Raw genomic sequence first — 26,338 nt, forward strand, 5'->3', positions numbered from 1 at the left:
GACACTCTGTCAATCTGCAGAGGCAATTAAGTCTTCCAAATAATTCAACCAGAAACTAGAGAGCTGGGGGGGAGGGAGAATACCATGCCTTCAAAATATAGATATTTATAAAAGCAAAATGTGATAGCCAGATTTGTTAATATTAGAATCAATAACATCTATTGACACATTAAAATTATTCTACCTTAAAAATCTTAGTGCCACACAAGCTCCTGTGGAGGCAAGCACCTTCTAAAACATACAAACAAATAATAACAGTGAAAATAGCAGTACTATTCCAAGTCACATTTTTTTATTTTCACTAAAATTTTACTTATTCCTTCAGTCAGAATTGCACTAAACTATATGTGGCAAAAATATGTCTAAAACTAACCTAACCAAATAAGGTTTTGTGTTTCTTATAAAACAGGAAAGTAAGCAGTCCAGAGCTGATGCCAGAAACTCAAGAGGAACAAGGGCCAAGGAGCTCTCTTCCACCTTTAAGAGAAATTCTCTTGACCTAAACTTGCTTACTAGCTACCATCCCTCGGTCAATACTATTTTTTGATTGACGAACATAGAAACTAAGAATTTGGATGGATCTTCCACATGAATGCTAAAGTCATCCCAAATACCTACGGGTAGAAAAACAGACAATGAACCAGAGAACACATTCTCTGATAAATGAAGAGGAATGACCAAAAACATGAAAGAATTCAGCAATGAGAAGGAGTAAATGTAGTACAACCAAACCCCACAAGCCTTGAAAACACAGAGGCTTTCACATCAAGTGAAGGAATACAAAAGGCAGTATTAAGGAACACTTCTCAACACTGAGTTATACTGGATATGAGAGGATGAATCCTCTCTTGAAAAGGAAGTTTGCTTACCAGAATAAGATTCCAGGGGGCACAGTAAAAAATTTTTGAAAAGATGAGAGTTGCATGAGGATGCTTAAGGGAAGTGAAAATACAGTAAAGAATGAATCTGCCATATACAACACAGAATTAATATGACACTAATTGACAGAGGGAGCAGATGGCCAGCGACAGCAACGTGGGGGGCAAAAGTTTAGCAGAAGATGACAAACTAGGCCTGGACCTTTTACCAGAATCTGACTTTCTGGTAAAAGGGGATGGTTCCTGCCTAAAATGAACATTTATGAGCCAGTATGTATCTTACGGTGATAAGGATTCACTGGAAACATCATAAAATAATATCAGAGAGCAAGAACCAAAGAAGTCAGAACACCCTATGAAAGGAGGATAAATAGTGACTCCATAAGAATACAGGACCCTCCTTTAATCAATTCAGGTACAGAATCATCACATAAGCTGGTAGAGGTGGATCTGAATATGTGTGTGTCTGAGTGGGTATAGTAACATCTGACTAAGCAGACTGATGATAAATGTTTAAATGCTTAAAAGTATATTTATAGATTTATCATAAGTCTAAAAGATCTCATTGTATTTAGGCCAGCATTAGCTAATAACCAAAGATAAATTATTACAGTTATGGGTGGAAGTTCACAGGTATGAGAGTTCAGTAAGTATCTACTTGAAGACAGTGTGCATACCTATACTTAATGTCTACTTGAGGATGGTGCCTGATAGCCATCAACACAAAAACTCTTACTGTTTACTTTAGGATAGTGTAGGAATAATGCATGACAATGTAGAAATTTATATAATAGTTAAATAAGAAAATTTTAACCTTTTCCAGTTTATTTTGAAAACATGCAGCAGAGCTGACACAAAAGATAAAAATTAGGAGGATTAAAAACAATTTCAAGAACAGTAAATAAAAAGCATAAAGTTCTTTTGCAAAAACAATAAGAGATATACAAAAAATACAAATACAGAGAAATGTCAAATAAAGATCATAAAATATATCAGGAAATGAAGAGTGAAAAGGAAGCAGGACTTTATTTTAAAGCTACAGAAAATTAGAGTTGTACAAGTCACTAGCTAGCTACATGAGCCATTAATTATCTAGGGCTTCAGAGACATTGTTATATATAAAATGATAGATTAGACAAGATGACACCAATGGATTCTACATCCTGTAACATTTTTATGACTCCTTAAATCAAGACAACACAAAACGTACAAATATAAGGAATGATTCTTATACTTATGAATAGTACTTACCCAATGACTATAAGACACTAATATTTGGAACACCATAACTTAAATATTGAATTTAGTAACATTAAAACAGGAATTACATGTCTATTAAACTCTCTTCAAATATAAAAGAAAAAATATATGAGGCTACATAATCAGCAAATGTTCTTTTATGACATTTACCATTCTTATTTGAAGGTCAGAACTTGTTTTTCCTAATATAGTGAATCTAGAAGAATGACAGCCTAAAATATAGGGTCATTAATTAAGGGACTTGCTGGATATAGGCAATTAAATTCAAACTACAAAATAACATGTAAACATAATCCTTTACTAACAACAGATTTAAGATAGGACTCCATTCCTTTTATTTATAGAAATGATATGCTATGCACCAAAATACTAAAAAAATTAGTGTGTTCCAGGTTTCTAAATTAAACTGTAAGAATTGATTATAAAATTAGTACTAACTATACAGTTATATATCATTGTGAAAAGCTTTATCAGGTATTATCACCAATTTTTTAATACCAATCAAGAAAAATATTATTTTCCTTTGCTGACAGAAATTGAAAATAAGAAGGTAAAATTGGGCTCACCAGCCAGGAAAGAAACTGAAATCAGGAAAAAAGAAATCTTAATAGCATCACAGATTTTAAATTGAGCAATGATTCTCCTCAGATATCCAACAAAACTGCACTCTTTTCCCTTCCCATGTTTTGGAATAGTAGAAAGCACATATTTTTCTCAAATCTGAGAGGTGAATAAAGGAAACAAATAAAATAAAATGAAAATGGAAAACAAGCCCCTGTCATTTTTTAATGGGCTCGGCTTGACATCTGAGTGACAGAATTCCTTCAAAAGAATTTTTTCTACTATCATATTCAGAAGTCAAGAAAAAATATTCTTCCCATTTATAAAGAAGCAGTATAAAACAGATGATCTGTTGGACTCTCAGATCATTTCTGGGCCCTGGCTGAAGTAGGCCTGAGACAGCCTTCCCCCTTACCTGTTCTCTTTTGACTTCGGATGTGGAAGGATAGGAAGCCTCAGAGCTGTACTTTAAAGTACAGGTTTTACAGGACTGGGAGTCAGAACTAGGATCCGGCCTACCCTCACAATGGGAACATCTATTTTTCTTCTCCATCTCAAATCTCAACCAAGAGCTGATGATAGTAGGCCCACAGAAGCCAATTTGTCCACAGACCTTCCTGTCTGAGCCAAAAGCAAGATAGAAAAGGCACAGATCTGGATCTCCTATTTGATGCTAACTCCCCCTGTTGGCATGGAAGTATACCAGTCAACTCTGGATGAAAGGAATTGACATATCCAACAAATGTTATTGGTTTATTGAGCAATAAAGAGGAAATCTTCATGCATTAAGTGAAGATCCATTACTTAAGAAATAAATCTATTTTGTAATTGATATTTTGAATAAAATACCTTCCTATTCAACCTGTAGAAGTCATCTGCTTCAGAACCCTGGATCTTGAGATCTCTGAGAACAGACCAAACTTTCAAGCACTTCTTGAAACAAAACCTTGCAAGAGTAAGCTGGGACGAAGTGAGAGAATAGCATTGACATATACACACTACCAAATGTAAAACACATAGCTAGTGGGAAGCAGCTGCATAGCACAGGGAGATCAGCTCAATGTTTTGTGTCCACCTACAGGGGTGGGATAGGGAGGGTGGGAGGAAGACACAAGAGGAAGGGGATATGAGGATATATGTATACGTATAGCTGATTCACTTTGATATACAGCAGCAACTAACACCAACAATGTAAAGCAATTATACTCCAATAAAGATGTTTAAAAAAAATCTTGCAAAAAGCTTTGCTAAAAAAGCCTTTCTTAATCCAGTGCTTTTTAATTAATTTTACTGAGGTATAGTTCTCCAATTCTTTATAGTTCTTCTGATTCACAGAGAAAGAATCTAAATTACACACAAATGATCTTTAAGGTCTAAATAAAAATTAAAGATTTCCTGACAGGAATGTGTTGAGCTTAACAACATACAATGAGGTGAAAGGGCTGGAGAAGCAGTAGAGGGTTCGGGATACTTAAAGCATAAACATTTAATTTGAAAACAGGGCTACTATCTTGTTAATCTGTTCTATAATAGTTTGTTCATTGCTACATAAATCCTTGTTCTATTCATTCATTTTTTTTTTAAAAGAAGGTACTATGCAACCATACTAGATGCCAGATATCATATTCAGGTACTGTGCAGCACATTCTTTAAAATGGACCAAAGTTCAAGAAACTTTACAAATAAGAAAAAATAGAAGAAGAGCAAGAGAGACATACTACACAAAAGTCTTAGTAAAACTTTCCTGGGTCACAATTATGACATAAAATTTCTTCTTTTAAACCCTTTGCTTGCCTTTCCAATTCCATGCACTTCAAAAAAAAAAAATTAAGACTTACATCTTTGCATAATTTCCTCTATTTCTCTAGCTTAAATATATACATTTTGATTTTGTTGTTATAACAATCATTCATCTTTATATCATGTCCATCAAGGAAAAGCCCCATTTTATATTTTGAGAATAATTTAATAAAATGTTACAACTAATAAATAATAATAGACAACATGGGGTGGGGAGCTCCTTATAAGCCAGGCATTGTTTAAAACGTTTTAGGTGGATTATCTCATTTAATCCCTCACAATAACCCTTATGAGAAAGGTTCTATCACAAGCCCTAGTTTACAGAAGAGAAAACTGAGGCACAGAAAAGTTAACTAACTTGCCCAAGGTCACACAGCCAATAAGCGGTTAACCCAGGATTCACATCTAAGCAACTCTGCTCCAAAAATCTATGCAATTAACCTATATTATGCTTCTTGGGCTAAATCCCTGCTCCATCTCACCAAAAGTATTCTGTTGCCAAAATGGAGTCTCAAAGGATGCATTAGCAATTTATTAATTTTGTCTTTTTGCTATAGGTTGACACACTCAAGAAACAATGAGTTTTGATTCTCAATATTCTTTCCTTTGTTTCAATTTTTCTCTAAACCATTTTAAACATACAATTTGTAGTTTTACACCTACATAGAGTTACTTATATTTTCCTACCTTCCTTTATGTCCTGTGTGGTTTTATTTATTTATAGTTTCAATATTCATTGAGCATTTACTAGATGCCTGGCATATGAATTCACAGGCTCATAAAATCACAAAACTTTAAATCCTGAAACAATCTTGGAGATAAATCAAAATTAATGTTCACAGTCAAGGAATATAAAATCTAGAGAAGCTAGATTTCTTGCTTCTTGGTCCAGCCCAGAAAAAAAGCTAATTCAGGTATTTCTCCTGTGATCATCTGTACCCACTGGTTTTCTCTTCACAACTAGAAAACTTTGATGTCATCTAGATACCCCACTAGGCAGTCTTTCAGGTCACTTATATAGATAATAAGTACAATGGATGTTGTATTAGTGTCCTAGGTCTTCTGTTAACAAAAATACCACAAACTGCATGGCTTAAAGGAAAAGAAATCTGTTTTCTTACAGTTCTAGAGGCTATAAGTCTGAAATCAAGGTTTTGACAGGGTCATGCTTCCTCCAAAACTCTGAGGAACTTTCCTTCCTTGCCTCTTATGGCTTCTGGTAGCCCCAGGTAATCCTTTGTTTATAGCTGCAAGGGTAAGCTGGTAACTCCAATCTCTGCCTCGGCCTTCACATGGCTGTATTCCCTGCAGGTCAGTCTGTCTTTTCTTCTAATAAGGACACCAGTCATATTAAATCAGAACCTGCCCTAATAACCTCATCTGAACTTGATTACATCTACAGACCCTATTTCCAATTAAGTAAAGTCATACTCACAGGTACTGGATATTAGGATTTCAACATATCTTTTTGAGGAAACAATTCAACCCATAACAGATGGGATTATTAATTGCTAAGGTATCTTTATCTTTACAGTTTTCCAGTTAAATAAATATCTGTTTATTCCTACCCTCTGATTTCTGATTTTAAATCTTTTCTTGGGCCATGCTAAAAGTATACTTCCCACCCAATGGTGACTTAATATTTAGCAATCTTTCGTAAAGAACATTGCCAAGTCTTTCCTAAAACCTAAGTAGATGATTTTTCTGTACCCTATTACCTTCATATAAAAGAACTCTAAGAATAATCAGGCATGATTTTTTCCTTAGAAAATATTCCCTTTCCCCTAGAAGGTTTTTTTACTTAAATATGTGATGACTCTATTTGTTATTATGAATTCTAAGAACTTGTGCAATATTCAGAAAATACTTACTAAGCCTCCTCTATTTGCCAAGTACTGCTCAAGGCCAAGGAAATCAAAGTAAACAAAATGAAAGTCCCTGTCTTCGTGGAGCTACAGGTTGGGGGGCTAGCAGGGATTATAGGGGAAGAAAATAGATGCTAAAATCATACATATGTACATAATCAAATGCCATAATTAAATGAGTTAATAACATATAAATACACATATTAAAATATTTAATGCATAGAAACGCTTAAAAGAAACCTACCACATAGTAAATGTTAGCCAACAAAATTGCAGTAGTAGCAGCAAAGAACTAGAAGTAAGGGCTATGTAAGAAGTGGAAAAGGGCAATAGGATAATGATGGCAGGGAGTAGAGGGTTAATCAAAGAGCCTATTACAGCTAGAGTAGTCAGAGAGATGTCTCAAAGGAATGACATTTGAGTTGAAATGATGAAAAGGCATCAGGCAGTCAGGCATATGAAAAACTGGGGAAAAGAGCATTAAAGAAAGAGGAAACAGAAAGGCCCTGAGATGAGAAGCAGTTTGGCCTGCTCAAAGGACAGTAAGATCAGAAAGGCTAGAGTGCAGAGAATGAGAAGGAGTGGGAGGCCATGCTGGGGGAGAGCTAGGCAGGGACATGATCATGTAGTTCAAGCTCTGATAAGAAATTTTATTTTGATTACACAAGGATCCCACTGGAGGGTCATAAGCAGGAGATCACACAAGATCACACTGAGATCACTCAGTTACTACGTAGAAAATAAAATGTAGGAAGGGCAAGGGAGCAGACAGGTAGTCTGGAAGAAGCAGTCAGGCCACAACTTACTGTTTTATTATGATGATCACAGTGAAGATGCTGACAAGAGGTCAGATTTGGGATATATTTTAGAGATAGCACCACGAGAACTTATGGATAGAGTGGATGTGAGATTTGTGAAAGAGTGAACACAAGGGTGATTCCCACGATTTTTGGCTTTAACAGCTGATTAAAGGTGATACCTTTAATTTACTAAGAAGTGGAATACTGTGAGAGTGGCAAATTTGAGGGTTTTGACAAGTTAAATATGAGATCATCAGTCCAATTCCTGAATGAAATAATCAAATTCTAAGTCACTCTTTTTAAATGAAGTTCACTTTAAGTATGTCTTCGTCATGCAAATGACTGTCATACATTATATATAATACCAGAAACAACAAAGAATTTTAGTTGATCCGAATAACCAAAGCATTATTTTTACATATTCAAGAACCATGTGGCAGGGTGATGACTTTTGGTAAGCATGTTAAAGATAGAAAGCCTTCACATATAAATTTCAAAACTGTATATGCATTTACTTAATTTTATTTTTAAAACATAAGATGAAAAATAGCTCAATTTCAGAAACTTGGATTCTCTGACACTGAGCTCCACCTGCTGGTAGTTTCTTATCTTTAGGAATTTGTTATCTTTAGGTATTACACTATGAAAAGAATTAAAATATGTTTAAGTGGAATATAGCCTCCAACATAAATACACTGAAAAATCACATTTAGGAGAAATCATGGTAACTTTTTCTTTCTTTATAGCTACCTTTTATTGAGTTTGGTTATATGCCAGGCACTGTGCTAAAACATTTTTACAAACATTATCTCATTAATTTTCAAAACAATTCTATGAGGTTTCTATGATTTGCTACATTTTACCAATAAGGATATTTACCTCAGAGAGGTTGTGTTGACCTTTCCTATAGTCATGTCTTTAATAACACAGAGAGGGTCTGAACTAAGTTCTCTCTGACTGTAAGTCTGTTGGCTTAGTAAACAGGCAACACTGCTTGGACAGAATTTAACCTATTGCGACAGAAAATTCTGAGTTTGAATCTGCCGCTCTTATTCTGATCAAAATCCTTACTCTCTTCAAGTTTCAGGGTTCTCATCTGAAAGGTAGGAATCACTCCTCCCTTGCAGGGTTGTTTGCCAGTAACAATAGTTTATGTCCAGCATACAGTCAGTTCCTTTCTTTTAGTAATTTTCCTTAAATGACATATTGGAGCAACCTAACATATGAGGCTTTATATGGCCAGATGTTAATGAACCAAATCCACTGTCTCTCAAAGAATAATCCTTTAGGAAATTTTAAATTTTGAATTGTAATAGATATTAAAAAGTTTGTTTAGAAAAATCCTCCAAAATGGAACATTTCATATAATAGTGAGATTTTCAGCACTCTTTACTTATCTTTAAAATCGATAGAGTAATTATACATAAACCCAACAAACAAATCTACAAAGTTAAATTAAGAATAATCAACTAGAAAATAGTGAGACATCATAATTATCACAATTTATCATGAAAATTGCAAGCAAAAGTTGAAGTTTAACACTGACAATTTCCCTTTAATCATCAATAATGTTTTTTAATCCTAACAAGGGGCAAGCTTTGAATAATGTTATGGGAGTTATGTTTTCACAACATAACAAAATTATTTTACATATATAAAATATTTCCAATAATTTAAAATATAGGTCTTCAACAATTTTTAAAAATCAGCTAATTTACTAGTAAATCCTTCTAATCTTACAGATCCACCTGCAAACAAGTATAAAATACCTGCAGTTGAAAACTTTTCCCAGGGAAAATAATGATCCACTGTATAACCTAACTGCAGCTGAGAAAAATAGTACTAAGACAGAATCATTAGAATCACATCCAAGTTCATTAATTATTCTAAATCTAGATTATATTCTTGGATGAACTCCGTTTACATACAGCTGTATTCTTAGACCTCCATGGACTGATTTTGGTGTTATGGCCTCCACTTCCACTGAGGGATTCTAGATTCTGAAAGAGATGGCCTTATGAATCTTCTTCCAGCATGAGCTGTAGTCATATTGTCAAGGGCACTGTCACTGCAAAAGTCAATGTCAAAGCCTCCAGTAAGAAATTCTATTAGAGCTAAATACAATGAAAAGCTTTGCTTCCCCTGCAATGGGACATGCCTTCTTTTATTTAACAGTAACTAATACATGACTTTATCATCCCTTTCATTTTGGCCTTTGGGAAGCTTAGACACAAAATAATAGCTCTACTGTAGTAACCATCCAAGCTATGACCTACATAGCTTTTCCTCCAGTCTTGATATCTGTTACAACCTCCATTTTTCCTGGTGCTGATTTTATTTTTTTATTTGTATTTTGCTGTATTTTGTCATCATTAGCTACCTCAAATATTCTGAGGACTAAAGCAGGAAATGAATCAATGAGTGAATGACACAAGTATACAAACTAGCAAATATGAAATCTATACAAAAAACCTTGCAACGTGAAGATTACAAATTCCCAGAGCTAACAGTCTTTTCGCCGAACAATTTAAAACAAACCTGATTATCTCATATTGGTGACATCATGCTCTCTGCAATCTTCAGACCCCCAGACATGGTCATTCTACTAGGCTGCCTTTCTTAGAAGTGATACAGCTGAAGCTTAAAGCATCAGCTCTTTTTCACTTCCTGTCAATCAGCTGAAGAACTCTATGGAAAAATAGGAGGACAGAGGAAGGTTTCCTGTGTTCTTTGGTTTTTAACATCCTAATCCCAAATCACATTGTACATCCACAGAGCAAGAAGTCAAGCTGTCTCTGACTTTCTGACTTTGGGAGACAGGAAAGAGGCAGCATCCCTAAAAATCATCCAAGAAGCCTATAAGAATGGCAGACGAAAATTAAATCAGGCTTTCAAATTCCCATGGAAAACAACAGATCAGCGTTTTTTCATGGTATGGCCAGTCCATGTTTGTTTTACTGCTCACATACCAAATATCTTTAGTATCTGCACAAATTATTCCATCATTGTAAAAGCATGGTCTATCTTTCAAAATAGAAATAATTATCTAATTCCCCAGCACAATTTTCAAATTATAATAAGTGGCCACTAAATTAAAGTGAGACCTCTAAATTGTATGCTGTCATCAAATGCTAGAAAGTACAAAGACACTTTCTCTTGGTGAGTTAAATAACCAGTGAAAAGTCAGAATCAACATGCTTGCACTACCCAGTTTTGGGGTAACTGACACTCTCTTTAGCTCCCCAAGCTCCTGATTTGAGGTACATATTATTATCTTACAATGCTTAATAAGCTACTTTCACAAGAGGCATTCGGAATTTAAAAGAGTTCTTTAAGACAAACTCCTTTGTCTAATAGTTCTCAAAATTTTTTCAACCCCAAGAGACCTGAAGGATGCAACACTTTCACAGCATGCATTATAGTTAACTATGGCTTGTTAGTAAAAGAGAAAGGTAGGGAGAAATGTAGTCCATGGAGGAAACATAATATGGGAAGGAAGAAGGTGAAGGAAGAGGGTTGACAGAGAGACAGAAGTATGGCCTGTGTAGTTTAAAAAGCCCCTCCTCGTCCCAAGTAATTCTGAAAGGACAGCCATGAACAGCCCAACACACAGACACAAACTAACACACACACACACACACACACACACACACACACACACACAGTGGAACATGCCTTCATTTTGGTCCCACGCTTAATTAGAGCAAATTTTTTTTCTGAAATTCTTAATTGAAGTACAAGATACATTCAGCAAAGTGTACAAATCAAAAGTGTACAGTTTATGAATTTTCAGACTGAAAATATCCTGGTAACTAGAAGATGGATCAAAATACAAGTCATTTCCCACTCCAGAAGTCCCCTGTGTGCCCCTTTCAGTCCTTCCCTCATCTCACCAAGGGTAAACCCTATCCTAACTTCCAATATATCATAGATTACTTTTGCCTCCTTTTGAACTCTATATAAGTGGAATCACAGATTATGTAACGTCTGGTATCTTTCACTCAACATGATGTTTGTAAGTTTCACCCATACTGCTGTATATAACTGTAATTTGTTCATTCTTATAACTGCAGACAATTTCACTGGGTACATATCCCACAGTTTATCTATTCCATTGTTGATTGACATTTGGCAGTTTCCAGTTTCAGTCTATTATAAATAGTGCTCCTGTGTATATTCTTATACATGTCTTTTGTGGAACATATGTATTCATTTCTGGGTCACAGGGTGTGCCCATATCCTTTAGTAGATATTGCCAAATAATTTTCCTAAAGCGGTTGTGGTGGTTAAGATATTTTTGAGAACCCAGTGCATCCTGACCCCACTTAAATGACACAGCATACTGAGTTTCTGATTTTGCCTACCTATAAGTGATGAATATGCTAGCTAAAGCTATTTCTCTGTATCCTTTCCTTTCCATCAGTGCTAAGGAATTTATTACTTTCTAGAACATATTCTAGAATAATTTACCCCTCTACATTAACTGAGTAGGTGTTTTGTTTTGTTTGGTGCTTATATGCCAAGGAATATATAGAAAAGGAGTCAAACATTTGACCAGAATCTAAACACTGATGATTTCATCTCTTCAAGCACGTTGAAGAAAAATTTATCGAGCACCTACTCTTTGCCAGGTACTGTCTTAAGCACCAGAAGCTTTATATAGAATTTTAAGAGATGAGGTACCTATAATAATAGCATAAATGAAGCCAGGGCATTTTCATTCGCAATGCTATCATCTACTGGCCTCTCAGACACTCTTCTTTATTTACTGAGATCTTTGAAAGTGGCTTATAATTATTTTCTTTCCAGTACATGACTCTTATACCCAAGGCCTCAAAGTTCCTTTGGATGTCTTCATCTCCAACAATGCTCATTTATGCTTAACTTCAGCATTGCATTCTACTATTCATAACTTGGAACCTACCAGTCAAAACTGCTTCACATGTGAAATTTCAGATCACACTTAATAGCTTCATATAAGCCTCTTAACTACCTTACTCCAACTATACTTGTTCTTAAACTAGATGAATAGTCAGTCCCTGGACTACTCTAAGATTTTTATCCCAGTCCTTTACCCCTTATATACTTCTTTTTTTGCTGTTTCTTCCATAGGGACATACCTGGTAGTTATGACAGGCATACATTCTGATTGGTCAGAGTCCAAGGTAGGGGCCAGACAATATAAGGAAAGCCTTTTATGCAGGCCATTCAGAAAAAGTACTGTTTAGCCTAAAAGTTATAAGCAGCCATTCTTGTGGGGGTCAATATAACCAGACTTGTCCTGATTTGAAATTTTAAAAGGTTACTCTGGCTGGAGCATAGCGAACAGGTGGAAAGGAGGCCACTGTGGATGGTAACAGACAAGTTAAAAATCTCATTTTCTAATTGTTTTTTTTAATGATTATTTTCATTACTAGTGAGGTTGAAAATTCTTTCATATCTTTATTAAAGCTTATATTTCCTTTATTATAAATTTCTTATGTTCTTTGTCCATTTTTAATTGACGCGTTCCTTCTTTATAAACCAATTTGGATGATTTACTTACATATGTTAAAACATTAATCCTTGTCATATTTGCATCACATATTATTCCCAATTTTTATTCTGCAATTTAATTCTTTGTTTTCTGACACAGAAAAATGTTCACTTATATTTTCTTTAGTCATTTTGTGGCTTTATTTTTTTATATTTGAGTAATACACCTGAAATTTATTTTTTATGTGGCATTAGATTAAGTTCTAAAATGATATAAACTGAATAATCTTTTAATCTTTTGTTTTCCTTAAAATAGCCTTATACTCATATTAAGAACATATAGGCTTCTTTGGACGAGTATTCTATTAATCTATCTGTATATTCTTGCTTCCTAACTATGCTGTTTTAATAATGTAAACTTCTAGTTGTTCAAATGTTATGTTTCTAACATTATCAGTATGATAGCATTCATTCAAATTTCAAAATGAAGGCAGATAAAACGATCTGAGTTTGTTTATATTCTCTTGTAGGCCCTTGTAACATCTACCACATAGTTAAATACACAGTAGAAGTATAAATGATTTCTTTCTGATTGAGTTATTTCTCCTTCCAAGGATTAAATGATTTTTAAGCAATTTTGAGAACTTATCTGGAAGAATTAGCCTCTACTCTAAAAGATCTCTAGATATATTCTGACAGAGAAAATCTTTCCTTAGTCCGAGATCTTATCATTTGTCTGGGATTTGCAAACTAAACCAATGATTTTAAAAATTAACAGTTGAGTCTTAATCTTTTAAATATTAATACTGAGAAATAATTTTCTTCAGAACACTATAATAAAAGAGAAAATTTATTAGGATTTAAAATTCTTTCATTAGGTACCAAATGAAGCAATAAATCATAATATTCACATATTCTCTTTATTAAACCTTTCAATTAAAGAAAGTGATATGTCATAAAAATAACTTTCAAAATTTATGACAGAAGACTTTAGAGATAAAAATATATGAATCCTTCACTACATGAAAGGCCAACTGTCTACTTTCAATTCAAGTCAAAAGATAACATACTCACACATAAATTTTAAGACAAATACTATTCAATGTAACAGAGGAATTAGCAAATAAATTGTAGAGGCTGAAATACTTTTCTCAGGTTGAAGAAAATTAGATAATTTTTAAATTTTTAAAAGAATGTCCTGAACATCTTATGCAATGGTTTATATGCCAAGTAGTTGCTTTTTACTGATTTATTTTTAATGGGTATGCAAAAACAAAACTATATTATGGGAGAAAAGGAAGAACTGTATTCATTATCAATAGAAATTTTTAGTAATTTTATTATTCACAATTATTATGACAAATTAGACATGTATGTAAAAATCTGTTTTTCTTCTTCAGATGATTAGAGCTCTCCCGTCTTTTCAAATAATGTATCTGCACTAAACTACAATAAAAAAGTCCAAAGTTTTTTTTAATTTTGAATTAACATAGAATGAATGTCAGTTAATACTATATCTATCAGTTAACAGTTAATCCAAAAAAAAAAACACACAAAAAGAAAATCTAATTGGTGTATGAATAATAATGAAATTGTTGTTAAATTAAAATTTGTATTACATTTAACGTTTTTTGTGTGAATTTGCATAAGTCACTTAACTTCTCTGCTCTCATTTTTTATATTTATCTTGAGTGGTATTCCAGTATTCCTAATTTCCTTGGACATGTAGATTTGGGGATCATCAGTTGATGTTTAAGTCATGACAGAAAGAAAAAAAGCCCACAGATAACATGAATACAAAGAAAAGAAAAGGATTGAAAGCCAAGGGCTGAAGGCTAAAGCCTGAGGAATATTAATGATCAATTTTATCACAGCACTGATGTTTTCTTGTTAATCAATTATTTATTGCAACTTTCTGCCTGCTGAATGTAGATTTTTGAGTACAGAGACTCTCTTTTACTCCAGGACGTCTCCATCCATGGCACACAATAGATATTCATAGAAGTTGGTTAATTGTGTTTAATAAGAAGGCAGAGGAGGGAAGAGGAGAAATGGGGACAAAGGTGCAAGAGACAGAAGAAAGGAGGAAAAAGAGAAATGGAGAGGAGAGGGAAAAGAAAGGGGACAAAAACCAAATGCGTACTAAGCACCTTCCTATGTCTGGGCTCTATAATGTGCCTTTGCATTTGCATCACTCATTTAGTCCTAATAACAATCCTCTGAGGTGCATATTACTAACCACATTTTACAGATGAAGAAACTGAGGTTTAGGGGGGTAAAAATTTACTTAAAGGTAATGAAACGCATGACAATTTGACTCAAGTTTCCACATTTTCTCCACCCTGCCCTGCTGATAAAAAGAGAGCCTTTAAATAATACTGAGAGAAGGAAATCAATGAGGTATAAAGAAAAACTGGTTTCAACTGACAGAATGAATAAATAATGGTATGGCATAAATTGACAACAAAGAGAGTTATTTTTAAAAGGCAATATAAGTATTAAAAACTGTTAATTGAATTTTCCATAATTGCAAACTTAAAAGAAAAATGTTATTTTAGGAATGAATAATTATAAAATATAATGCCATTTAGGATTTTTTTTTTTACTCTAAAAGAAAACTGTCATTAAAAAATGTGATTATGAGTTATATTTTTATAAAAATTGCTTTGTGCAAAATTTTAAACACAAATTTTAATAGTGTAGTAGAAGAAAAAAATGAGCTTACAGTAAACTAATAACACTAAAAATTTTCTTTAAAAAATTAGCTGGTCAATCCTATTGATGCCAGCAATATATAAGTAAAATTAATTACATGATACTTTGCTTAAAAAATACTTTGTAATCTATTATGGCTAAAGAACACAATACAGTAGGCCCTCCACATCTGCAGGTTCTACATCCACAGATCCAACCAACCATGGATCTGAAATATTTGGAAAAAAAAATTCCAGAAAGCTCCAAAAAGTAAAACTTGAATTTGCCCTGTGCAGGCAACTATTTACATAGCATTTACATTGTATTTACAACTATTTACGTACCATTTACATTGTATTAGGTATTACAGGTAATCTACAGATGATTTAAAGTATCATCATGTGTGTAGGTAATATGCAAATAGCATACCATTTTACTGCAGGGGCTCCTGGAACCGATCCCCCTTGGATACCCAAGAAAGTCTGTACTTCAAATACAGAGTAGATCCCAAACACGCTTATCTATCATCTAAAAATTAACAGGATACATTTTTAAAAGAAAATACTCATGCTTAATGAAAAATAATATCAAGACTAAGGAATAAAAACTAGCAGAAAATAAGCGTTTACATTAAATCATCATTTCTGTGATAATTATCATCTACATAAAAGACAATGGTAGTTTACTAAGTTGCAGGCACTGTTCTACACGCTTTAAATGTATAAACTTAACTATTCCTTACAACAAATCCAAGGGTAAGTAAAACTGTAATTCCTGATTTACACATTGGGAAATGAGGGCAGGAAAAGTCCTGAAACTTGCCTAACGCCTCCTAAGTGGTAGAGCATGGATACAAATCCAAGCAGTCTGGCTCTGCAGCTGTAGCTCTCTCTAGAGTGACAATTCTATTGCAATAACTCATTAGTCATTATCTCTGTCACTACTGGAGACTTTGTCACTCTGTTAGACTACCACTGCCACAATTATTTATAAAATGAGAAATATCTGATAGAAGCTAACGTCAACATTTAACCCATTTTTTAAAAAAACTGAATGGTATCAATTATAACCTATAAATAGATATTTTGAAATTCTGTACCTATTCGGTCCCTCTGTAAACATCAGCTGAGTGTATGTCTACGTACTGCTAGGCACCTAAATTTTTTTCTAATGTTTTAATATATGGATATATACAAGTCAAAATGCAGCCAACTTTCAAATTAATTGTTAAATCAATTACTTTTGCTCCATCTACCACCACCAAACCTATGGTAGGTTCTAAATCTATTTTATCTTTGACCCACCCTTCCCACAAAACCCCGGTACAAAATATTCATGTAATAAGTAATGATTAAACACTTGTTTAATCCCAAATGACTGAATAATTAATTAATCTTTTAATTTGCATTAATCATAGCAATACTTAATTCTTGCCTAACTTTACTTTGTTCATTTATTATATCCTTTTAGAGCTAGCTAACCCCTGGCTAGTTAATTAGTGCTAAGATATTAAGAAATCCATAATTAAAAAGACAAATTAGGAATATATATATGTATACATATATATACATGAAAATGAAAGGTAGCTTTTTCATTTGGTTTATAGTATATTACATGTATGTATGTGTGCGTGTGTTTGTGTATAAAAATGAAAAAGTTACATTTCATTTACCATATACTTGATTTGGCTTATTTACTCACTGAATATGCATATAAATATGAACAGAGATAGTTAAAATAGAAGTTAAAAACACCTTGAAATTTTGTTTTCTTTCCCCCTGATACTTAAGATACAGTGGTCTGATGCAAAAATGTCTCTGGCATTATCCATTAACCAGTCTGTGATGTGAAATGACTTCATTTGTATGAACCAAAGAAAAATGAACATTTAAAGGAATCTTTTTTAATTGAATATAATTGACATATAACATTATATTAGTTTCAGATGCATAATATCATGATTTGATATTTGTATATACTGAGAAATGATTTCCACAACATGTCTAGTTAACACTCATCACCACACATAGTTATAAAAATTCTTTTCTTCTGATGAGAACTTTTAAGATCTACTCTCCTAGCAACTTTCAAATATATAATACAGTATTATTAACTATTGTCACCATGCTGTATATTACATCCCCCTCATTTTATTTTATAACTGGAAGTTTGTACCTTTTGACCACCTTCACCCACTCCCCATCCCTACTTCTGGCAATGAAACACAGTCTGTTCTTTGTAACTATGAGTTGTTTTATGTTTTGTTTTGTTTAAGATTCTACATATAAGTGAGGTCATACAGTAATTGTCTTTCTCTGTCTGACTTATTTCACTTAGCAAAATGCCCTCAGGGCCCATTCATGTTGCCACAAATGGCAAGATTTCATGTGTGTGTGTGTGTGTGTGTGTGTGTGTATGTGTGTGTGTGTGTGTACACATATATATGAGATATATATATATATATATCTCACATCTTTATCCATTCATCTATTGAGGGACACTTAGATTGTTTCCATATCTTGGCTATTGTAAATAATGCTGCTAGGAGTATGGGGGTGCAGATATCTTTTCGAGTTAGTGTTTTCATTTCCTTTGGATAAATAAACAGAAGTGGAATTGCTGGATTGTACGGTAGTTCTATTTTCAATTCTTTGAGGAACCTCCATACTGTTCTCCATAGTGGCTGCACCAATTTACATTCTGACCAACAGTGCAAGAGGGTTCCCTTTTGTCCACATCCTTGCCAATACTTGTTATTTGTTGTCTTTTTGATAATGGCCAGTCTGACCAGTGTAAGGTGATATTTCTTTGTGGTTTTGATTGGCATTTCCTTGATGATTAGCAATGTTAAGGAATCTTGACCTGAATTATTTAGAAAAATCAACAAGTTTTTTATAATGTAATCATTATCACCTCCTAACTTTGTTTTATAAATTAGAAATTTATGCATCAAATAAACATAAAGCATATACCTCTAAATACACTTTAAGTATCAGATCTACAGGAGAATTTATTAATTTAATGGTCTAGAAAGCCACTGAAAGTTCAGCATGATAAAATTCTTGCCACAGGAAAGCTGGAAGCAAGAATTTATTAATCTATAAAACTGAAATATTAATGTCGATATTAATGTAGTAATTAATATCCATAACTGACATTGTTCTCAGGTTAAGAAACCTTTAAATTACTTTGACAGTAACATCTAAACCTATATAAACTGCATAAAACCTTCCAAAATGTATCTTACATATAATCTCTATTTATACACATAGTAAAATTATAGGATTTCACCAGCTATCTTTATAATAACAAACAATTGTAAACCATGTAAATATGTCACTTCTTTGCTCAGAGTCTTATTTCTCTAAGAGGTAGCATCAAAGTCCTTACAATGGTCTGCGTGACTATGCGATCTAAATGCCCACTACTTCTCTGACCCCATCTCCTACTACTCTGGCTCACTCTGTTCCAGCCACACTGGCTTCCTTGTTGTTCCAACACAAGAACCAGACTCCTGCATCAGTGCCTCTCAACAGCTTTTCCCACTGCTTGGAATATTCTCACCCCAGGCAATCTCATCATTTGCTCCCTTAGGTCTTTCAGAGCTCTGTATAAATCACTTTATCAGTAAGCCTTATTTGACCACCATATATATGAAAACCCCTCCCAGCACCCTTTTTCTCCCTGCTTGTTTTATTTTTCTCCAAAGAACTTACCACCACCTGACATATATATGTATGTAGGTGTGTGTGTGTGTGTGTGTGTGTGTGTGTGTGTGTGTGTGTGTGTGTGTATGATTGTTTATTGTCTGTCTCCTCCAATTAGAGTGAAAGTTCCATGAGGACAAAAAAAAAATGTTTATTTTGTTCACTACTGTATCCCCGGAACTTAAAATGACACCTGACATTCCATAAATATTTGTTTGTTGAACAAATAAATGAAAAAAAAAGAAGTAACTGTATACTCACTGTTACAAAGTGATACTTAAAATATATTAAGTAAAAAGTAAGGTACAGAACAGTATTGTATGTTTTACCATTTGTGTCAAAAGAGCAGGAAGCATATAATATAAATTTATGTTTATATTTGCATACAATGCTTCTGGAAGGTTACCTCTGAGGTAGGGAACTAGGGACTAAGGAAAAGACACTTAGGCACCTGTACACGTATATGTACTACATATTCAGAGAAATTATTTAAGGTTTTGCCTTCATAAATAAGAAATACTACAAAAGATAATCCTACAGAAAAATCTACAATTCATACTTAAGAACTCAGTAAGTATCTACAAATTAATTTACATGTGAACTAAGGTACACTATTAGAAAAAAGTAAAATAGAATCTTTTTGTAACAGTATTTCTTAATATATAAAATACTTAACATAATCTCACTTCAGTGTCACAGAAATCCTGTCAGGCAAGGTGGGTACACATTCATTTCCTCCCTTTATGGAAAAGAAAACTCAGAAAGGTTAAGTAACCTGACAATAATTATACAGCAGAGACAAAGCTCAATTCAGGTCTCCTGATTCTTAGTCTGGTACTTTTCTCAGTGTATTTGATAGTAAGGCTTGTAATTAACATTTATCTTATGTATTTAAAAAAAGAAAATATACCTGATGATGAAAACAGATAAAGCTTCAATGATGCTGTCAATACATCTCAATTGATATCATTCCAATTTAGTGACTAACTACAAAATTGAAAATATATTGAACATTATGGTAAAATGAATTACTATTGAATCATAATACAGACAATATTTAGTCAACAAACCAGATATTTTGTTGGTTGAAAATGTAACAAAACAGGATTTTATTGATAGTGCTGTTCAATTAAGCAGAACTCAATAAAATATGCAGAGAAGATAAATATAAGTTGTGTATTAGTCTAGTAAAAGGGCTTAAAAATGTGCAATTTCAGAAACATCAAAGTAAAGGCAATTATCTTATAGGATAGCTAAACATTTAAAAAGTAGGAACTCATTCCATGGTGCCAGATATATTTGACATATAACAGATTCTTTCAACAAAAATTCTTATATTTGGCTTAAAGCACATGCTGTTAAAAGGAAAATAACTAGATTACTCTGGAGTAAAAAGGAAGTTCAATTCCTCAATTCAACAGACACCGGTTGAAAACTTACGTTCTTACAACTGGATAGCTAAAAACAAATGTGATATTTTTGAATAAATTAAGAGAGAGAGAGTAAAGTCAGACAATGCTTAGTCAGGGACTAGAAAATCTTGGTATTTCCATCATTATCCAGATAGGGCAGCCAACAAGGAGTTTAGCCTTCTAATTTGCCCCAGAAGGCAGATTCTTCTGCCTGCAGAGCTAGAAGTGAAGAATAAAATAAAATAATCCTTGGGTCTATAGTCCATGTAAACAACTCAAATGTCTTCAGCATTAACAGCACATTTAAGTGTCAATAACTCAAATGGATAAGAAAGGATCTGTCTTCTAATTCATCATTTCCCAAAGTACAGTTTCCATTGCGCAGTGGTCCCTTCAGGACACTCTTTGAAAAGGGATTGGAACAGTATTTCCAGAGATGCTGCATTCCGTGCTATAGTTCTCCTCTTGGGAATTTGATTAAAAAGTTTAGAAAATTCCTGCAGTCAATACAACTGTTTCTTCTGCCTTAACCGGGTATGTCCGAAATTCTAGAACTCACTTCTCCTTGGAACATTTTTCGAGGACACCAAATTCTCTTGATTTTCTACTACCTCACTGGTCATTCCTTCTTAATCTCTTCCTGATTCCTCCTTGTCTAGACCTAACTTGCAGTGACCCAGAGTTCAGTCCTTGTTTCTCTGTTCTTCTCTATCCTCTCTCACTTGGTGACATTCTATAGTCAAATAATTTTAAATACCATTTGATGTCTACAACTCTCAAATTTATATCTCCAGTCCAAATCATCCTCTGGAACTACCAAATTTCTACACTGATGGGGTTTCTTTCTTTTCTTTTCTTTTCTTTTCTTTCCTTTCTTTCTGTCTTTCTTTCTTTTTTTCTTTCTTTCTTTCTTTTCTTTCTTTCTTTCCTTCCTTCCTTCCTTTCTTTCCTTCCTTCCTTTCTTTCTTTCCTTCCTTCCTTCTCTTTCCTTCTTTCTTTCTTTCCTTTCTTTCTTTCTCTCTCTTTTCTTTTTCTTTTCTTTCTTTTTCTTTGTTTTCTTTCCTTCCTTCCTTTCTTTCCTTCCTTCCTTCCTTTTCTTTTCTTTCTTTCTTTCTTTCTTTTTCTCTCTTTTCTTTCTTTTTCTTTCTTTCTTTCCTTCCTTCCTTTCTTTCCTTTCTCCCTTCCTTCCTTCCTTCCTTCCTTCCCTCCCTCCCTCCCTCTCTCTCTTTCTTTCTTTTTTGGAAAAACAAGCTGAAATCTTGCTCTTCCTCATCAAAGCTGCTCTACGTGTACTCTTTCCATGCACTTGAAGCAAATTCTATTCCTCTAGTGCTCCCGCGCAAAACCTTAAAGTTGTCCTTGACTCCTCTCTCTCATACCCCACATTTAATCCACAGGAAATCTCAAGGGCTCAACCTTCAAAACATATCCATAAGCTAAACACTTCCTGTTAGTTCCTATGATACCATCCTTGCTCAGACTGTCATCTTCTATCACCTGGGTTGCTGTAACAACCTCAATCTTCCATTCTTATTAACCTTAAGCATATTATCAACACAGTGATCCATTTAATTCAAAAGTCAGAGCATGTCAATCTTCTGGTATAACCTCCCAACCCAATGGCTCCCCATTTCATTCAGAGAAAAGCCATAACCCTTAATTATGTTCCACAGGTCCTGAGATCTGTTCTCCATTACTTCTCTAATCTCATTCCCTATACTCTCACCTTCCCCTCTACTCAGAGCTCCTTACTGTACCTTAGACAGTCCAGACCTGCTCCTGCCTTATAGTCTTTGCAATAAATACACCCTCTGACTAGAATGCTCTTTCCCCAGAAATTAAGTGGTTTACTAGCTCCCCAGTTCAAGATTTTGTTCAAACGTCACTTTCTCGTGTAAAAATTGATCAGTGGATGCCTTTGAATGGTAAGTAGAACTATGAGATATTTTATTTTATTTACTATTCTTATTTTATGCAGTAGGAATATATTATATTTATTTAATAACATTTATTATTTTGTAGTTATTAAAGCCACATATGCTGTTTTTCAAAATCTTGGAAATTAGGAAAAATGATAAAGAAAAAAACTCCTACCATGCAGAGATTTTGTGATGACTATTAACCTATTATTTCATTTTTTTCATTAAAAAGAACATTGTTTATATAAAAAATGTCACTTTCTCGATGATGCTTATCTTTATTTGCATTTAAAATTGTGTCCCAACCTGTGACCCTCTAGACCCCCAATCCCCTATCCTGCTTTGTTTTTACGCCTTGACATTTAGCACCTTCCAATATAATACATAATTTACTTATTTATTAACTGCCATTCACCACAGAATGTAACCTCTAAGAGAGATTCTTCATTAGTTTTATTCACTGATATATTACAAGCATCTAGAAATATCCTCAGCACATAGTAGGTGCTCAATAAATATTGCTTGAATGGATAAATGAAACATACTTATCCACAGATAATAGAGAATTACTGTGCAATACTTAATATTTATCAATATCATTTTCTCCTTGGTATTTTGGCCAAAATTAGACTTAGGTGAAAAAAGACAACACTAGAAGGATGACTTTTCCTGACAAAGATGTCTACATTACCTGTCTCCACAGATTATTAGATTTCTGTAAATTAATAGATGGGCCTTAATTCTCATCGAATTATAAAGTCAAAATAAACATCAATACATCTAAGAGCCTGACTACAATTCTAACCCTGACATCTGAATCACCTTGGAATTTTTATAAGAATATACAATCCATGGCCCATCTCAGCAGTACAGTTCCTTGAGGGCACTCTTCCACAGAAGCATTCACCACCAAAGAGTCTGAGTTTTGGTTAACACTGCCATTAATTAGGATCATGTAAAATAGTTAATACTTACTCTTAAATAATATTTAGGCCAAGTTTTTACTATTTTCCATGATATTATGCTTTAATTTTTAGTTCTTCCAATTCTTCCAATATTCAACTAAATTTCCCTTGTTGAAACACCATTTATAAGGATGGAATTTATAGAGAGGAAAAAGCAATGGAACTGCTTACATTAATTTCAAGCTTTTTGAGTAATGTTATTCATAAAACAATGCTTAAACAGTCATTTGGTGAAAAAATCATTTATACTTTTAATATTTTGACTGTTTTTGAATAAAATGAAAAGTTATATTCTAATTATTACTGAAAGATAGAATTATGCAAAAATTTCACTGATATACGTGGGAGTATTATTTAGTTTTAAGAACTATGAATTGCAAATATTTCTACTTGTTTTATAAAACATACTGAAAAACTCATTAGTTGCCATCAATCTGAGGAATGTCCTGTTTGATTTATAAAATGTTACTTTATTACTTTAAACTACATATAGCATTCCTTTGTAAATTCCTTAAAGACTTACTAAAGTCATTGCTTCAGTGAATAGATAAGATGTATAGAAACAAATAGCATTTCAACTATTTAAAATAAACTGGATAAATGCAATATGTGACATCACTTTCTAAAAATTTATAAGGTATTATCATTTAATAAATGGGTATAAGAGAAAGTTTGAAAGTACCAGAAAGCAGTTTAGCCTCTTAAACTGTATTATACATTCTCTCTAAAACATTATTTATTCATTTATTGAAAAAGTTTTTCTTCAATGATTGTGAAAGATAAAACTCCAAATGATTACAAGTTCTTAATGAAATAAGAATTAATGAACTGTTATATTTTAAATTCCAAAGTCTAGTTTTTAGCTGCTGTTATCAAATGGGGATATGCTATCATTTAGTGACTTGAAAAACTATCTTTTATTCTATAATAATAATGCCAACATGAGTCATCTGCATACATAATTACTTAAAATAAATTAGGTAGCCCATTTTAACCTATCTGCCACTAAAAAAGGCTATGAAGTAACCAATTCCACACCCACATGGGGACAAGGAAATACTATAAACCACACTTAGAGAGCAAAAGATTTACTAACTAAGGTTTCAAAGCCAAGCAAAAGAATAAACCTTCAGAAGTTCCTCTGAAAAAAATGCATGTTAGTTATCAAAACTCAAGAAGCAAGAAAATTACTCCAGTAGGGTCCCTGGTCTACATGGTAAGATCTTTATTGTCTGGTAGGACAGTAAAGGACAGCAAAGAATTATAATCCATAATTCACAATGTAATGTATAGATCACTATGGCTCAATTAATAAAAAATAGTAATAACCACAATAATTTAAACACTTCCTATTCATATCCAGATTTATCTAGAATTGGACATTTCAAATGCAGTCTTTCTTTCCTATGGAGACATTTGAATCCATTTAACAATCTAATTGTACTATTTAGAATCACATAAACTAAAAATTACTAAAATATCACCTATAGCATAATTAACTATAATATAATAGTTCTATTTACGGACTGCATACAGTTACCCACAGAAAAATCCAAGGATACAGCTCAGGCTTTTTCAACCTTGGCACTATTAATATTTTGGTTTGAGTAAGTTTTTGTTGTGAGTAAGAAGGGATGGGCTGTAATGTGCACTGTATGGTATTTAGTAGCATCACTGGCCTCTACCCACGAGATAGCAATAGCATCCACCAGCTGTGAAAACCAAACATGTCTGGAGACATGGCCAAATGACCCCTGGGGGGCAAAACTGCCCCCTGATAGAAACCACCAACATAAGATAAAGAAAGGAAGAAAGGAAGGGGAAGAGAGAGAGAAAGTAATTAAACTAGGCATTCTTAAACAGTTAATAAATCTGTATAAAATAAAGTTGAATTTCTAGTTGCTAGATTTAAATGTGTTTATTGTAGTTTAAGGCTATTTGTAAGAAAAAATCATCTTTAAAAAAATCAGTGTTTTGTATTGTGAAAACAATAAACACATCTATCTCAGATAAATTCTACTGTTCTTATATAAGAAAAAAAATTAATAAGTATCTTTCTCCTTATTTCTTATTTCTATCTTAAGAATAACACCCTACCTTCCTGCTGTCTCCCAGGAATAAAAACAACTGCAGTCTTTGTTTTCAGTTTTGAAGGCAAGAGAAGAGCTTTTTCCTTTGACTCTACAGGTGGTTCCTGAAAGTGCTCTCCAGGCGACCTGAGGTGACTGACAAGTCTATTTTGCATTTACAAACAAGTTTAATAGGACCTGCATATTAACAAGAGTAATAATTTGTTACAGCAACTAGAATTACTTTTTGTATTCACTTATTACCTATATACTACTCTTTCAACTTTCTCATTTGATTACTCTTTGGCTTACCATAGATGTAACTGATCGCGCATCTTCTTCATAATTTACTACTGGAGGTGGCTCTTTCCCATCATTTTCTTGTACTTTTCGCTCTAGCAATTCTTTCTGTGCTGTAAACTTTGCCTCAGTGCATCTCAGCTGCTGGACTGACTGTTTTAGCTCTTCAAGTGTCTGTTTTTGGCTTAGCAGAAGTACAATACTAAAAGAGAACAGATTAATATAAATTATTTCAACTTCTTAAAGAAATAAAGGCTTTAAAGGAAATTATATATATTTTGCTCCTATTTTCTTTCATTTTCCTCTTTATAAGGGTCATTCAGAATCATAAGAATTATGAAACTAAACAGATTTTGAGTCATCACAGTAGTTATTAAATGTTAGCATTAACAAAATGGAAGGAAATGTTTAGAAGCAAAAACCAAATTCAAGATGCTTTCAAATGTATTACAATATATAGCATTCATTTTATTTTACAGTTAAACCATCTACCTCACAAAGTACAGACACTTAGGTCCAGAAGTGTAGAGCCTAAACTGAATTGATATGACTGAAGGAGAATCTTACTTTATTTCAAATCTTAAATGGAACATAGATAAGTCAGATCTGTGCCTAGAGTAAAATAAACCAACT

The 26,338-nt window shown here is 33.4% G+C and overlaps 1 protein-coding gene across 9 annotated transcripts in view; it reads right to left on the reverse strand.

Moving 5' to 3' along the window:
- The window catches only part of FER (FER tyrosine kinase), a 457,443-nt gene that overhangs the window by 262,083 nt on the left and 169,022 nt on the right, over window positions 1-26,338 (reverse strand). For 8 of the 9 annotated variants that reach the window (XM_027100276.1, XM_027100269.1, XM_027100299.1 and 5 more), the window contains one exon: window positions 25,718-25,907. In XM_027100276.1, the coding sequence (XP_026956077.1) occupies window positions 25,718-25,907 (190 nt within the window). Of the gene's footprint in view, window positions 1-3,114; window positions 3,268-25,717; window positions 25,908-26,338 lie in introns of those variants that run through there. The other variant, XM_027100312.1, reaches the window with a different exon arrangement.

The sequence above is a fragment of the Aethalodelphis obliquidens genome, unplaced genomic scaffold (genome assembly GCF_003676395.1).
Source record: "Aethalodelphis obliquidens isolate GAN/ISIS:26980383/991018 unplaced genomic scaffold, ASM367639v1 scaffold4, whole genome shotgun sequence".
In the NCBI taxonomy this organism is placed as follows: Eukaryota; Metazoa; Chordata; class Mammalia; order Artiodactyla; family Delphinidae; genus Aethalodelphis; species Aethalodelphis obliquidens.